The sequence below is a fragment of the Geotrypetes seraphini genome, chromosome 5, assembly GCF_902459505.1.
Source record: "Geotrypetes seraphini chromosome 5, aGeoSer1.1, whole genome shotgun sequence".
Taxonomy (NCBI): Eukaryota; Metazoa; Chordata; class Amphibia; order Gymnophiona; family Dermophiidae; genus Geotrypetes; species Geotrypetes seraphini.
This window is the reverse complement of record NC_047088.1, coordinates 79245391-79262457: the sequence shown is the minus strand read 5'-3', so window position 1 is coordinate 79262457 and position 17067 is coordinate 79245391. Positions and strand designations below refer to the sequence as shown.

General features: G+C 43.5%; 1 protein-coding gene across 2 annotated transcripts in view; it reads right to left on the bottom strand.

Moving 5' to 3' along the window:
• Nucleotides 1–16124, bottom strand: part of LOC117360291 (cytadherence high molecular weight protein 2-like) — a 31762-nt gene extending 15638 nt beyond the window's left edge. The window contains exons 1-3 of one of the 2 annotated variants that reach the window (XM_033943981.1): nt 16047–16124; nt 15552–15738; nt 13818–14040 (exon numbers count right to left, since the gene is read on the bottom strand). In XM_033943981.1, coding sequence (XP_033799872.1) covers nt 13818–13945 — 128 coding nt within the window. In that variant the 5' untranslated portion in view covers nt 13946–14040; nt 15552–15738; nt 16047–16124. Of the gene's footprint in view, nt 1–13817; nt 14041–14567; nt 14735–15551; nt 15739–16046 lie in introns of those variants that run through there. The other variant, XM_033943983.1, reaches the window with a different exon arrangement.
• Between the last annotated feature and the right edge of the window lie 943 nt (nt 16125–17067).

The window sequence follows — 17067 nt, the reverse complement described above, 5'->3', positions numbered from 1 at the left end:
CGGGGGTCAGGGTGGTATGGAAGCATGGTGGAGGGAGAGAAAGGGGCAGATGCTGATGGAATTGCATGGAAAGAGACATAAGGGGGAAGGATACTGCATGGAATTGGGCTGGAGGGAGAGAAAGGGGGCAGATGCTGATGGAAGTGGGGGGAAGGGAGAAGAGAGAATTAAATGCCAGACCATGTGGGTGTGGGAGAGGGAAGGGAAGAAGAGGAGAGGAGAGATGCCAGACCATTGGAGGAGGGAAGGGAGGAAGATGGATGCCAGACTAATGGGGGTGAAGGGAGAAATGGAAGGGGGATGCATAAAGTTTCTAGAACGGGAATACAAAGAGAGAAAATGCCATATAGAAGGGGCAGAGAGAGGGTAGACAGTGGATGAAAGGAAGAGAGTGACAAAAAGATGAGGAAAGCAGAAACCAGAGAAGACAAGGTAGACAAAAAATTATATTTATTTATTTTTTGCTTTAGGTGAGATGTATTGCTGTTTCTGTGATGTTGCACTGTATGCAGAGTCCAGCTTCTTGGTGCTTCAGTTTAACCTTCGTCTATGTATTTTTATTTTATCTCCTCATTTACAAAACTGTAGAGCGTTTTTTAGTGTTTGCATCTGAGCTGTTACCACCGTGGCTGAAAACCACACTATAGTTTTGTAAAAGGGGGAGGAGTTAGTTTGTGATTACATACTAGGCGAAGGTGTTTTCTGTGTTCTGTGTGTTCGAAAAGACATGGTTTTCTGTTAGGATTGATCTGTACTAGTCTGGCTTGTTTAGTTTTACAATGGGTTTATTAATATACTGCTCACTGCAGTATGTAAGATGTTGCTTTTTCCTAGATATTCATGTGTGACGTGTGGATTGTTACTAAAAATCATGTTTTTCATACAGATGGGGGGGGGTGTCAAAAAATGATGGGCCCCGGGTGTCACATATGCTAGGTACGTCACTGATTGTATGCAAATCTCTCATGCATATTCATTAGAGGGAACCTAAAAAAACTCACTCACTGGCAGCCCTCAAGGAGCTCGAGTGAATACCACTTCTATACAGTATCTCAAAACCTGCAGGGCTCTGTTGGCTCCAAAACTGTGGCTTTTGTGCTGCACTGGCAAGGGCCGGCACTAGGCAACCAATTTATCTACTGTGTTTCCCCGCAAATAAGACAGTGTCTTATATTCATCTGGGGCCCAAAAAAGGTCTTATTTTCGGGTAGGGCTTATTTTTTCATGTACATGATCATCTCTCTCTTCCTCTCCTTTACCCCAATTCTTCCAGATGGCCCCAGCGAGAAGGCCGCGAAGCAGGCTGCGAGTGCTACTGGCTCGACGCTCCTCTGCAGCAAGGTATTTATGGTCACGGATGGCGTGGATCGGTTGGGAGGGAAGGATGGAGGGTCAGCGGCAGTTTGGTTGTTCGGCTGCACAGCAGGGGGTGGGGCGGGGAAAAGCGCAGCTGCCTATGACTAGGACTTATTTTCGGGGGTAGGGCTTATATTAAGACCTACCCTGAAAATCATGCTAGGGCTTATTTTGGGGGTAGGTCTTATTTTCAGTAATGGTGCTTTTTTTATTTATAAGTCCATGCAATACATATCATTTCCTTTTTAAAAAGGCAAATGACGCTACTTTCAAATGGGGCATTCCCAGTTCTGTTTATGTAAAAAGCAGCATGTAGTCAAAGCACTGAAAATGTCAATGGAAACAGAATTTTCTTGTTCTCTTGGTTTATAGGATGAAATAGTATTCAGCGGCCCATGCTGCTCTCACTAAGGAAACAGCTGAAAAAAAATGAGACAGTTAAGCTCAGCCCAAAGACAAATCCTAGCCCAAAATACACATTGATAACTTCCCCCTGAGGGTCATTCATTTTCCCATGCACAAGCAGTGAGCACTCATGGGCACTGAAGAATCATAATTGTGTGACTGCCTGTCAGAGTTTCTGCTCAGCTGTGTATGGGAGCCACTTTTTTTTCTGCTGCAGTCCCAACACCATTTTTTATTCAAATTGTTACACCAAAGGAAAAACTGAAGTAACGAGAAAGCAGAATACAGAATTGTGTGCAGAGTAACATTTACAGCTGGTGATGAAAGGGACAGAGAGTTGTGTGCCAAGATATCTCCTTACTTTGTAGCTCATAGCTCTGCTTCATCACAGTTTATTATATTACAGACTATATATACTGTTATTCTCAGGGCATCACAGCAGTTTGTGAACTTTAAAATAGTACAAAAAGAAGAAATATAAGCACAGTAAATAAACTAATATTAACAAAGAGGAATAAATATTCCATAAGGCGAGACACATTGCACCTAGGAATGGACCTATATCACTCTAACCACAGGCTCCCCAAAAGTTTGTCTGCCTGGTTGAGGAAGAGAATTCCAAAGTAAAAGGAACAGAAAAGAAATAGCAGAATGTTGTGTGCAATCTAAATGTGTTTGAGAAAGCAGAGGTATAGAGAGCAGTTTTGTCATTTCATCAATATAAAGTGAGAGCTGGAATATAGAGAACCAACTTAAGAAAGCTGAGGTACCCGGTATGAAATTTTATTAATACAGAAATTGCAGCACCATTCATAAAAAGATGAGAGTCCCATTTTTAATCCTTCTTCTAAAACAGCCATCATGTTGCTGATATCCTTGGCCAATAGCTACAGACACTGTTCACTATAAACTGAGCAGGAATCCTCCAACTATAGTCCTGCCAGTGGGGGTGCTGCTTCACTATCACATTTTCAATACTGAGGGACAGGCAAACTCTGCAGGATTCCGGGGAACCTGCCTGTCCCTAGTAATTTAAAACACAATATTGAAGCAGCACCCCCCGCTGGCAGCAATGCAGTTGGAGGACTCCCGCCCAGCTTAAGAGGGAACAGTGGGCCCAGTAAAGGTGCACCATGATTATAGCAACTGTTAAACAATGGCTTGGACATTTTCTCTCTCTCCTCTTAAAACTAAGTTCTAACCACCACAAGAACCTAAGGGCATCAAACCCCGACCCTCTGCATTGCATTAGAAGCATCCTCACAGCTACCATACTGGCTCCAGATCTGACTTTTTTATGTCAATTGCATATGCTAGAATGTATTTACATATTGGTGTGCTGTTAAAACTTGATATGAACTTACTTTGGAGTGAGACAATTACCATATAGAAACCTCTAGACAGCCTATTTTTTAAATACCTATAATTGAAATCTCTTACAGGATTATTCCAGATTGATAAAATATAATTGTGGACCATAATCCTCCTCTTTCTGACCCTTATCTGGATGGGGAACCCCAAAAGTGAAGCTCAGAATTAAAGATCTTTCCTTCAACAAAAGAATTTCTTGCAGAACCCCCCCCCATCCCCCAAAAAACACAAAACAACAACCCCAAAACCTTGTGCACTTTGCAATAAGTGAAAGAGAAGGGATTTTGACTTTAGCTCATGCTTTTTTCAGCTATAGCTCAGGATGAGTTACAGTCAAGCACAATAGATATTCTACTATCCCTAGAAGGCTTATAAACTAAGTTTGCATCTGAGGCAATACATAGTTAAGGAACAATTCTCTAAAGGCGCCCTGATGCAGGGTGGTGAGTGCTAATTTTATAATGGCATCTGGGCAGATACAATTATAGAATACTAACATGGAAACAGAGAGAAATGAAGTCAGATAACGATACCCCCTGTAATATTCAGCACTATTTAACTGACTGGGAACAACTTCCGGCTGTTTAAATAGCATTTGGCCACTTAACTGCTAATATTCAGCAGGAGATAGCGGTTATCTCCTCTGCATATCTGAGGTTAGTGATTAGCCACTAGTCAGCTAGCCGTGAATATTTAAGCTGGCTTAATTATGCGACCAAATCTGGTCATGTAAATAGCAGGCTTATCTTTGGCCGTTATTAACTTAGCCATTGGTCAGCAGGGGGAGTGGCCAAGATGACAGTGTGTAGCTAACTGTGAAGGCATTTTAATTTTTCAGCTTGTGAGTTTTTGATACTCTTATACTTCTGATAATGCCACATACCAAGTGTACAGTTTGTCTAGCCAATTCCCTCATCGACTGGCTTGTCGAATTTCCACCAACTAACGATGGATCGCTTTGCAGCCAGCATTCCACCACAGGTCAGAGTATGAGTCTCCCACTTTGGTTTCGATGGAAGGAGCTACCACAACCTTGGGACTAAATACTTCTCCTTCTCCTCTGATAACCCGACCTCCACCATGTCTTGCATTAGCAGTTGAGAGCACATAGGGTCTTGCTCCAGAAGTGGTACAGAAGCCCTGCAAAGAGGATGCACTACTCAACCAAGCCATCACTGTTAGGAACATCCAGAGAGCCAAAAAAGATAGCGCTCTCATGGAGATAACTTTGGAAAGTATCTGGAAGGCCCTACAGAAGCTTGAGACAACAGTAACTAAATCTGCTGGAGGAGTCTCAGCTATTGTGAGTAAAATTGACTTTTTAATTGCTAATATTGAGGGAATTAGAACTGAAACTTCTACTCAGATCAAACAGATACAGCTAGAGCTAACTTTGACACAGTGGACCCTCGCTATTGCTCCTGTATCTGGATGAGTTAGGAGTACATGATAAAGTGAGAAAATGGTTCACGGAATTCTTGACTAAAAGAACTTATTTCCTCAAGGCTCCTCACTCTATCCATTGTTGTTCAACATATATGTAAGTGCCAAGGCAGACATATCTCCAACCCTCACATCCACACCTTCTTCTATGCAAATGACCTCTACCTCCTATGCATAGCCAAAGATTTAGTCATGGAACCAATTCAGCACATTACTACACTAATAGAAGATCTAAGTTCATGGTCCCACCAGTGCTTCCTTAAACTGAACAAACAGAAGACTAAAGTGCTCTGGTTTGACATCCAGAACCCTCTACCACACCGGGAGATCACCTTGACCACAGGAGATAAGATAACCATAAGTAGATTGTCAAAGGTACTTGTAGTAACACTCGACTCAGAATTGACTATGAGAGACCAAGTCAACTCGCTGATCAAGGTCTTCTTTCAATTAAGGCAGCTGAGGACAATTAGATATGTCCTAAGCCAATTTCAGGACAGGCTTTCCTCCTCCCCTACTTAGACTACAGTAACTCCCTCTACTGTCGCATCACTGAGAAAGACCTTAAGAGACTGCAGTTACTCCAAAATACAGCAGCAAGGCTGATCCTACACAAGACCAAGTTTGAGAGGGCAAGATCAATGCATAAGGAATTATACTAGCTACCAGTCAAGGGCAAGGTCCAGTTCAAAATTGCATATATGGTCCATAAGGCCATATATGTTGAAAACTCATCTGGACTCACTTCCACCATCCAGGTCACACAGTCCTTCAATGACTTGAGGATAATCCAATGCTAGAAACTACCACTTCCCTCCCAGCACCTGATCCAGAGGAAAGCTCTTTTTGAGACAACCTTCGAGTCCAAGTCCCCAAAATCTGGACCAGCCTCCTGAGAAGCATGCATCAAACTCCTACTTACTTCCAATTCAGAAAGGCACTGAAAACATATCTATTCTCTCCACTGCACTGATCTTACCTCTGTATCATTTTTAATATTATGTGAGCCTCAATGATTCCTATCCGACATTTGCAGGATACAAGAATCAATATGGTATTGTATGGTTCCTTGAAAAATTTGTCATCTAATTTTGTGAAAGATAAAACTGTTTTTACAATGAAAGATTGAACAAACTAAGTTAACAATTAAAGATTACAACTTTTACAATGAAAGAATGAACAAACTAACTTAACATTAGAGTTTTAAATTTTCCTAAGTCCCCTGGAGTTACACCTGGTGACATGTTCAAAAAGTACTTAATTGATGATTTAGGATTTATTTTAGAGATTATGAGCTACATAATCGAAACGGAAATACGTCTAAAAACCCGCCTAAATCAATACTTGGACGACCTAAAAGACAGGTTTTGTCACAAGACTCTTGCACATATTAACCTGACACAGGTTTACCCTTATCTTATCTCTTATCTTGTTTAAGCATCCCTTATATGGGCAACAATCAGACTTTGCCTGAGCAGGCCCTGACTTAAGGCTAATAAAGAGAGCTTAAGGAGCATGCATTATAACCTTTGGACTGTCACATGCTATAGTAAGATTTGAGACATATCAGAAATGTACACATTGGGAATCACTTTATTGTAACTGTTATTATGTATTCATATGTCACGTGAGATAGTAGCTTTGAGAAGCACATGAAATAAGTAAACAACCTTGGTCTAATCCTCACTGTAAATGCATTAAGAAATTATAACCTTGTAGAGCATTAGCTAAGTAATTAATGGAGCTATGATTCTCAATAAAAGGGGGAGAGACCATCCATTTAGAGCGCCTCCATCTTGACTCTAAGACTGTGTGTGTATGTTTCCTGTGTGGCATTCCTACATAAAACTTTAAAAATATATATTAACTTAGCCATCCAGCACTGAATACTGACTTATCTGGTTAAGTTAGAGGCCATTCCATGAATTCAGCACTCTGTAAGTTTGGCACAGTCGGTGTCAAACCCACAACATGTGTTAAAAATTCAAGCACAAACCACTAAGCTAGTCAATCAAGGTCCGATATTCAGACTGTGGAGTTAGCTGTAATAGGACTATTAATAAATAAGTAGAGCAGAGAAAGGTAGCATGTGAAGACACTAGAGCAGGGCTAGCTTTGGGCGCAGTGTATAAGCAAAGGCTCCCAGATGTTATGGAATAATCTGGAATGAGCCAGATTATTCGGCATAAATTATTTCATATTTCACTACAGTGGATACACTAACCCACCAAGCAGAGTAAGAAGCATTACAGAGGTCCTTCCAATTGGAAAGGATGATTTTCATAGCCAGCAATAATAACCCTGATAGCAGGGCAGCCTCACCTTGAAAGTGCACCATTGCCAAAAATTAAGATAGCAAATGATAGTGAATCTTCAATAGGGAGGACCTCGCATATAGTCAACCAAATCTGTTGCCAAAATTTTTTCAGCATGGGGCAATCAAAGAACATATGTTTAAATGTGCCCTCACTGCTAGCACATGACTAATGATAGGGTCATTCTTCAGGCTATTGGGCATATTCATTGGACATTTTTCTCAAACTTAGACTTAGATATCCTATCGAAAATGCCCCTCCACAAGCAGGCTACTTTCCTTTATAGAATGTGCTCCAAAGAGGCACCCTCTAGGCAGGGCTGGCTCAAGGGACTCTGTTGTGCCTTGAGCCAACATTTGCATTGACACGCCTACACCCCCACAATCTGGTATCTCTCTCCTTTTCCCTCCCCCACCTGTGATTTGGTTATCTTCCCCTCTCTCTCAAGTTTCCCCCGCCTGTTGGACCAGATGAGGCATTAGCAAAATGGCTCAGGACACTGATAAAAGTTGCCAAAATCCTAGTCTAGCATCTATCTCTGTAGAAGTCTGAAGGTATACTGAACTGGAATTTTGGAGCCCTTTATCACCAGTGCCCTGGGACAGGATCTCACCTGGTTCATAGCTGGTCCTACACATAGGAGCAGAGGCCTAAAGCTTTAGACACCCAACCAAACCGAATGCACACTCACAAATGCATACCCTTAGTTAAAATTGTACTCCAATGTTATGCTGTATCCATTTGCAACATGGTGCAATGCACTTTCAGGATTCCTCCAGTTTGACGATGCCGATTGCTTTGATTGGCATATATAAATCTCACGTGCTTCTTTATCTCTTTTGACATAACCATGTGAATTGATTCTTATTGTTTAATTCCCACCTTTTTAGTTCATCCTGCCTATAGTACCCTATCCTAGAAAAAACAAGGAAGGCAACCAAGTCACATCAAGGTCTGCGTGGGGGAAGCTCAAAGTGCCAAACTTGGCTCACAACTTACAAACCAAATACAGCGTAACAAGTCAAAAAGCATGTCACACTGTATAATGTTGTAGGGCGCTCTCAGTGTGAACCCTCAGTGATAGGAGCACAGCTCCGACACTTCACTTCTGGGTCAAGGCAATAAGCCTCCACCCGCACACCATTATCGAGCGCCCTGTGTGTGCAAGAATCAAACCAATCAACAATCAAAGTGAGTAAATGAAACTCAACACAAACAACCTGAGCGACCCCCACACAAACCCTGCCAGCCAAACCCCCTCAAAAAGCACGCACAAAATCACAAACAAAATCAAAAACCATACCAAAAAGTGAAAAACATATCCAAAAATAAGCAGTACTTATCCAAAACTGTCACACAAACGGAAAAACCACGCCAGGAGGAAAGGTTCAACCGCGCTGGTTTCGGGAGGAGCCCTTCTTCAGGAACCTGGCCTCCAACAGAACACGAGCAGAGAGGACGGCTGGAGGGCGGGGTGCCCGGGAGGAAGAGCACACCGGCTAAAACAGATCCACAGGTGACATCATGCACGAACCAACCAATCATGCTGTGCCAGCACTCAACACAATCAGAACCACAAAACAGAAAGAAAAGAAAAAGAAAAAGAAAGAGGGAGGGAACAAGGAACACCCACCAATAGGAACACCACAATCAAGAAAGTTCCCCCCCCCACACACACACACAAGCACACCTCACACTGCATCCAAAATTCATTATCCAAAGGGAGCCAAAACCCTATTAAACAATGGTATTCCATTCCACACTTTCGTTAAGGCCATTCGGCTGAACAGATTGTAATTGAAAAATCCAGTATTGTTCCCTGAGATTCAGATGGGCCTGTCGATCCCCCCTGAAGTCCCAAGGGACTTGCTCAAGCACGAACCAAGATAGGTCAGTAAAACAGTGACCAAAATCAGCACAGTGGGGTACCAGAGGGGCAGACTGAGATCCAGTACGGATCCGGCTTCTATGTTCTTGCAGTCTGACCCTAACACTTCTGCTGGTCCGTCCCACATAGCACAAACCGCACGGGCAGATGATAACATAAACTACCCATTTAGAGTCACACAAAGTTTGCGCTCTGAGGTGGTAAGTGCGTTGAGTCCGGGGATGTTGCCAGGTAGAAATTGACAGAGATAAATGACACATATCACAGTGTCCACATGGTTGATGGCTGCCCCCACTGTGGGCCCGACTCCTGGTAGCCAGAAGGTCCCTCAAGTTCTTAGAACGAGCGAAAGCAATACACGGGGTCTCCTTAAAAATAGTATGATGTCCCAAAACATGCCAGTGCTTCCTCACAATATTAGCTATCTGGTGGGCTTGATTGGAAAATGATATGACACACACCTGTTGCTCTAAAGGTGGCCGGATGGCAGGAGCCCTTAGCAATTCAGGGTTAGCATAGCGGGCTCTACGGTACGCTCTTCTGATGATCCATTCAGGATAGCCACGAGCCTTAAAACACAGAGACAGAGCCTTTGCCTGAGTCTTATACTCACTCAATGATGAGCAAATCCGACGAATCCTGAGGAATTGCCCCACGGGCACCGACTGGCGCAACCGGACAGGATGGCAACTAGTATAATGTAAATATGAAGTCCGATCCGTAAATTTGCGAAACACAGTAGTGACCAGTTTGCCCTGCTCTTTGCTAACCCTGGTATCCAGATAGGTGACACTGCTTGTATTAACAGTGGCAGTAAACTTTAAATGCCTGTCAAGAGTGTTAAGCCAAGTCAGAAACTCATAAAACCTGGCCTTGGTGTCAGTCCAGATGAGGAACACATCATCGATGAAGCGGAGCCATGTGGCGATATGGATCATCCATGCAGATGGGTATAACAGACATTCCTCAAAATTTGAAACGTAAAGATTAGCCACACTGGGGGCCATGGCTGTACCCATGGCTACCCGTGTGTTTGGAGATAAAACTCCCCACGTACTTCAAAAAAGTTCTTTTGTAACACCAAGGTGGCCAATTGCATAAGGAAAGCTTTGGTTATACGATAGTGAGGCCCCGTTGATAGATGATGTTCAACAATCTTTAAGGCTTCAGTCTGAGGTATATTGCTGTATAAAGCTTCCAAATCCATGGTTACCAGAAGATCGGACTGCTGCACCTGGATAATGTCAATTCTATTAAGAAAATTGGTGGTGTCCAGTACAAAAGACCGTGCCTGAGCAACCTGGGGTTTCAAAAAATGGTCAACCATTTTGGGCAAGGGTTCAAGGATGGTACCCCGGAGCGACACAATAGGTCTACCCGGGGGGTCATTAAGAGTTTTATGAATTTTGGGTACAGTGTAAAAGTGGGGGTTGCGGCTGGGGGCCTGGGATAAATATCTGGCCTCAGATTTAGTGATAATGTTATTCTGCAGTGCCTCCTGCACCACAACTGCAATCTCCTGACGCAGAGCGGGGGAGGGATCCTCCTCAAGTTTAACATACCAGTCTGCGTTGGAGATATGCGCGTCCACCTGAGCATTGTACTGGGTCAAAGATTGAACGACCACAGCTCCGCCCTTATCAGCGGGTTTGATGTCCAAGTCAGGGGTGTCTCTAAGGGACTCCAGAGCAAGCTGTTACACCCTGGTCATATTAACAAAGTGACGACCAGGAGGAACCTGTCCAAGCTGATCAATATCACGTAATATCAAATCACGGAATACTTTGATATGAGCATCCATGGGCCCCGGGGGGGTCCAATGAGATTTGACTCTAAATAAAGAATCATCCCAGGTACCCACCTGAGAAGAGAAAAACAGCTTGATCTGGAGACCCCTCACAAACCGAGCCATATCCCTATGTGCTGTAAAAAGATCCAACCCGGTAGTAGGAACAAAAGACAGTCCCTTCTCCAGCACTTGAGTCTGTGCATCGGAGAGGGCAACCCCAGATATATTGACCACTAAGGACCCCTCGCTGTTTGCGAACGGGTTACTGAAAGGTTGTATGTTTGGGCTGTGTTGCGGTCTGGATAACCCCTGCGGCCCCGGGACCGTCTCCTTGGGCCTCGCCTGGACCCTCGGCCTAAAAAACGCCCTGACCCCATGTACAGATTACGTCCACTAGAATCACTAGAGGACGAACCATCATCAGATGGATATGTGGAAACCTGTGGTATCACCACAGAGGACCCCTGAGGCTGCATCCAGGAGTATACATACCCCGACGCATAATCCTCAGCGTCCCTGTGAAATTTCTTAACCTTGCCCTGCTTGATTTTATTACGATACTGGTCATGTGCTGCCTGCAAATCAGGCAAACACTGGGCAAACAAAGGTGCTGAGTTGGGGTCAGAAGTTAATTTAGTCTGTATCTCCGTGCTTTGATCAGCGATTTCATGAGAGACCTCCTGAATGGTGTCAATCAGTAACACCATCAGGTCCAGGGAACACTTATTGAGAATTGCAGCCCATTTGTGTAGAAAAGAGTCCCTATTGGTGAACATACCAGGGGGTTTATGCACCCTCAAGCCCCGGGGAATGTAATGATTTTTAATATACTCTACCAATGACATGCTGTGCAAGTCTAACCTAATCAATTCCCTCTGTAAACTACACCACGTGTTTTTATTAGAAACAAAATCCGGCACATACACATTCACATCAAGATCCTCCTGAAAAAGGGAGGTCTTGGTCGTACATGATGTCACCTGATCCGCAGAAAAGCACAGAGTGCGCTGCCACTCGGGCAACTCCATGGAATGAGACAAAATAATCAACAACAACACACTCCTGATTTGCCAAACAAATCCTAAACTAGAAAAAACAAGGAAGGCAACCAAGTCACATCAAGGTCTGCTTGGGGGAAGCTCAAAGTGCCAAACTTGGCTCACAACTTACAAACCAAATACAGCGTAACAAGTCAAAAAGCATGTCACACTGTATAATGTTGTAGGGCGCTCTCAGTGTGAACCTTCAGTGATAGGAGCACAGCTCCGACACTTCACTTCTGGGTCAAGGCAATAAGCCTCCACCCGCACACCATCATCGAGCGCCCTGTGTGTGCAAGAATCAAACCAATCAACAATCAAAGTGAGTAAATGAAACTCAACACAAACAACCTGAGCGACCCCCACACAAACCCTGCCAGCCAAACCCCCTCAAAAAGCACGCACAAAATCACAAACAAAATTAAAAACCATACCAAAAAGTGAAAAACATATCCAAAAATAAGCAGTACTTATCCAAAACTGTCACACAAACGGAAAAACCGCGCCAGGAGGAAAGGTTCAACCGTGCTGGTTTCAGGAGGAGCCCTTCTTCAGGAACCTGGCCTCCAACAGAACACGAGCAGAGAGGACGGCTGGAGGGCGGGGTGCCCGGGAGAAAGAGCACACCGGCTAAAACAGATCCACAGGTGACATCATGCACGAACCAACCAATCATGCTGTGCCAGCACTCAACACAATCAGAACCACAAAACAGAAAGAAAAGAAAAAGAAAAGGAACAAGGAACACCCACCAATAGGAACACCACAATCAAGAAAGTTCCCCCCCCCCCACACACACACACACAAGCACACCTCACACTGCATCCAAAATTCATTATCCAAAGGGAGCCCTTTATCATTTCTCAACCAAAATATCCCTCTCCATCTCTTAGGTAAAACTTCACCAACAAGGATATTTTAAATCTATACTTCAGTGCAGTTATAACCCTAAACAGTAGCATTGATTGTAGTAGACCTCAAAGACAGCATGGAGAGCAGAGAAAGATAGCATGTGAAACTTACAAGTTATTCCACACTTTTCTTGACACTATAATATGAAATGAAACAAAAAGTGTCAAGAAAAGTATGGAATAACTTGTAAGTTTCATAGCTCCACATCATTCTTTTCTTGGTTGGGCTGATAACTTTTAAACAGCCCCTTGTATTTTCGTTATTTTCCCCATTTTATTGGCTGATACAGTGCTCCCGTGAAGTGCAGAGAAATGACCTAGATTAGAGTTTCCCAACTTGGTTCATGGAACTGTCATCAAGGAGTGCCTTCCAGGATTGCCACAACATGCAAAGCAAGCTGTGCCAAAACATACTGCTGAATATTCATGGTGGATTACCTGAAACCAGATTCAGCAGAGATCCGATTTTTTTTTTTTTTCAAGGAAGGCTTCACAGACAGCAGAATGGGATGGGCTACTTAAGTCCTGTCTCTTATGTCCCTACCAATATTTTTGCATAACAAACTACAGTGGTGCCTCACACAACGAACGCCTCGCACAGCGAACGCTGCACACAACGAACTTCATGTCTTGATTCACACAACGAACTTCGTTTCACACAACGAACTTCGTTTCACACAACGAAGTCGCCCGAGCTGCCGATGTATTGCATCCTTCCGCGCAGGCACTGCACTTAACTGCCCTCTCTCACTGTATACAGTCGTCCTTTTAAGATAAACTCAATATTTTTTATATATCAAGAAGCAGGAAGGTGATTTCTGTTGAAATGAAACGGGAAATAATTAGAAGGAGTGAATGTGGGGTAAAACAGTGTGACCTCGTCAAAGAGTTTGGCCTCAGCAAGACCACCATTTTCACCATTTTGACAAATTTATCTTTTTTTATGTCATCTTAGCATATTTTATGCTGCAGAACGAATTATTTTTTTTAACATGTATTGTTATGGGAAAACGCGTTTCACATAACGAACTTTTCGCATAACAAACTTGCTCCTGGAACGAATTAAGTTCGTTGTGTGAGGCACCACTGTATGGGCAATAGCACAGCCTGGAGGGCAGGGCCAGAGTCTAGTTGGTTTGGCCCCACCAACCACAACGGTGTTGACTGCCCCTACTTTTCCCCCATTCTGGGAAACCCTCCCTGGCCTGGAACATGGTGTTCAGTTCATCATTGCCTGACAGCTGGCGACCCCCCCCCCCCCCCCCCAGTCAAGACAGATTCGTCAAGATTCCAACCTACCCATTGAAACAAAAGGCGCCCTGGGAAAGCACTTCGGGCAGGCACTGAGCACATTCTTCCTCCACTTCCGGCATCTTCTCTGTTTTCTGGACACCGGTGGGAAAAGGCAAGAAGGGTCCAGCATCCATCCTCCGCTGTGCGGATGCAGCCAACAGCGATCGTCTGCACCAAGTCACACCGAATTACAGCAGGGAGCAACAGAAACTTCCCCCAGTGGCCGGGTCTACAATCAGAAAATAATAAATATGGCGCTCAATACAAGGTGAGGGGACCCTGAGCCTCTGAAGTAGATGTGCCAGCCGAGTCTCCGTTTTTCTTTCCGATTTCAGCACTTCTAGCGTCTCTAGCCTGAAAGTGATCAGGAAATTTCCCCATATGCTACTGTCATCCCAGACCTGCTGGGTCCGATCACGAGTTCGAACCTTTTAATTTAACTTTCCTCACTGAAAAAAAAAAGTCTGTCGTCAGAGGAAAGGAGGGGCACCTGGAAATAGGAACTGCTCCCCCCACCTCACGGCAACATCACTAAATCATGACTGATTAAAGTTAAAGATTTGGAAAGAAAACCCCCCTTCTGCTTTGGCAGCTTGCCAGCCCGGCACCCAAACTAATCAAAAGACTGGAGCAAACGTTTAACAGTGAAAGCTGCAAGTTGATAATTCTGAGGAACAGACAGAGCTGCCTTTGTCAAACAATATAAGAACAGGACCCTTGAACATGTCACCCCCCTCTGCCCAACAACCCTCGCACCTTCCTGTTGTTTTTTTTAATTATTATTATTATTGTATGAGCGGCCCTGCTTAGTCTGTGTGTTTTATAGTCATTCTCCTTTCGTCCTCGTGGTTGCCTGGCCCTCTTTTTCAGGTTAGAATAGATAACATGAAATGACTGTTCTCAGCCCTCTGCACTTCCTACAAACGGACTTCTATGACGTTCTTACGTCATAGAAGTCCATTTGTTAATTTATCCGTGCAAAATAACCGTCTCGGGTTTTGCTCTATTCATCACGTGTTTATCCAGCGTGTCTGACATCACCAGCTTCCAGTTAAGAGTAATGGATGTGATGGTAATGGCAATTTTAAATATACACTGGTGGCAAAAATGCTCCAAACATTAACCCCCCCCCCCCCCCCCCGATCAACATCAAACTACAACAGTGTAGCAACAATAGGGGGAAAGGCCTCAGGCGCTGCAGAGCAAAACGTTGTTGTGGAGCTATGCAGTTTGATGTTGATTAGGGGGTAAGGTTTAGATCATTTTTGCCACCAGTTTATATTTAAATTGGAGTTACTATTTGATTCAGCTGTGTATTTTTTTTTCTCCAGTTCCTCCATTCGTTGTTTTGGGGTAGTAATGATCGCACAGTCTACTCTCTAAACAGCATTACAGGTGATGGTAAAGAAAAAAAAAAAGTTTGTGGGCGTTAAACTTAACACACGTTATACTGTCTAAGCTAGAGTAGAAATTTCGTTAGTGTCTGAAACATGTCTGACTATCTTCTGCTTTCTACACACTATATTAAAACAAAAAAAAAAAAAAAAACAACTAGAGGCCCCTCCCCGGCGGGTTGTTGTTTTCTTTTTTTTTTCACACTGTCGAGCTGAATGATGTTCAGCTTCTGCTGTCTCTAAAGGGGTTTGTAATGAACCGAACTCATCTGCATAAGACATGTAGCGTTTCTTCCAGCAAGCTGTCTAATATATCAAAACAAGGATGCTGCCCATTGCCCTTTACCTCTAGTTAGGATGATGTCCACTCCCCTTTCTTCATGTGACAGTCTATGGAAACCATCAGTTCAAGGCCACCAACTTCTGCTTTCTCTCGCTCTTTCCTTTTGTTGTACTAACGCAGGCGGAAGTCACAGAGCTGCGTGCATGTGGTTAAGACCTTGCACTGCCTGGGAATTTCCAGACTCGGAGACCTGAGCATAATGGAATAGAAATAAAGAACTACTACCACTATTTATCATTTCTATAGCGCTGAAAGCCGTACAGCAGCACTGCACTGTACATTTAACATGTCATTGTCCCTTCTCAGACGAGCTTACAATCGAATTTGGACAGACAAGACATCTAGGGGGTTCGGGAGTTTCATGACCCGATTATGTGACACGATAAACCTACTTGCTTTCAAATAGCCCCAAGCCAATTCCAATAAATCACTAAGCAACGATCGAGGAGCATTTATTTTAAGAATTAAGCGCATTGCCAGATTTCAGATGCCACATACCTCACAACCTCACATGATATTGTTTCACTGACCCCTGACGTAGGCTTGTAGAGCCAAAACACAGACCAGGCTGGGTCAAATAGTTTCAACTTATACCTGGTTGGTTTCCTCATATGAGAATGATATGCTTTCTCTGGTGTTACTGGGTTTCTTTTTGTGCTGATTTTCTGCTATGTCATGCCAAATCACTGACCTGGAACCTGCCACCAGCCCCAATCTGACATTCTTTCTTTTCCATCATTACCATTTGCAGAATGTCTGACGCTGTATTGAGTAGTGTCATATGATTTCTGCAGCTGGAAACATAATTAAAACTGTCAGGTGAGAGCTGTCTGATTTTTTTCCCCTCTGCTTGAATTCAGCTATTATGACTCTTTCATTTCTATTTGGTGTAGAATTCTTACCATGCAGTTCTTTCTGCTCCTCCTAGCCCACTGTTTCAGTGTTTGTGCATGCATATACTGTAGCAAGTGGTCAGCTTGAGTAGCACAGCAGTCAAAATATGGCTTGTGGCTGTGTAGGTGAAACAGCATATGGATCTGGAATGGCCCCCTATGGCTCAACCCACCCCCACATACCTTGCCCCCTAAATATCCATGCTTTATCTTTGATAAACCATGCCTTAGACCAGTGCAGGGATCTCAAAGTCCCTCCTTAAGGGCTGCAATCCAGTTGGGTTTTCAGGATTTCCTCAATGAATATGCATTGAAAGCAGTGCAATTGATATATCTGGCTAGTATACAAATCTGTAATTTTTACAAGGAAGTATCACTGAATCATCTAAGGTGAAACTGTTAGTTCACCCTTTCTCCCTTGTATCCAAAGGAAAGTGTAACGTTTGTTTTCAGACCCTCAGAGACGCCACCAGAAGATCACATTATCATATCCTCTGGCTTTACGCACCTGATCCTCATCGGGTCAATATATAGTGTGTGTCCATCTCTAATTTTTATCTATTTTTGACTTTTTTTTATTTTAAAACAATAAATAGTTTTAAAGAATATTGTTTTGTAGATTAAAT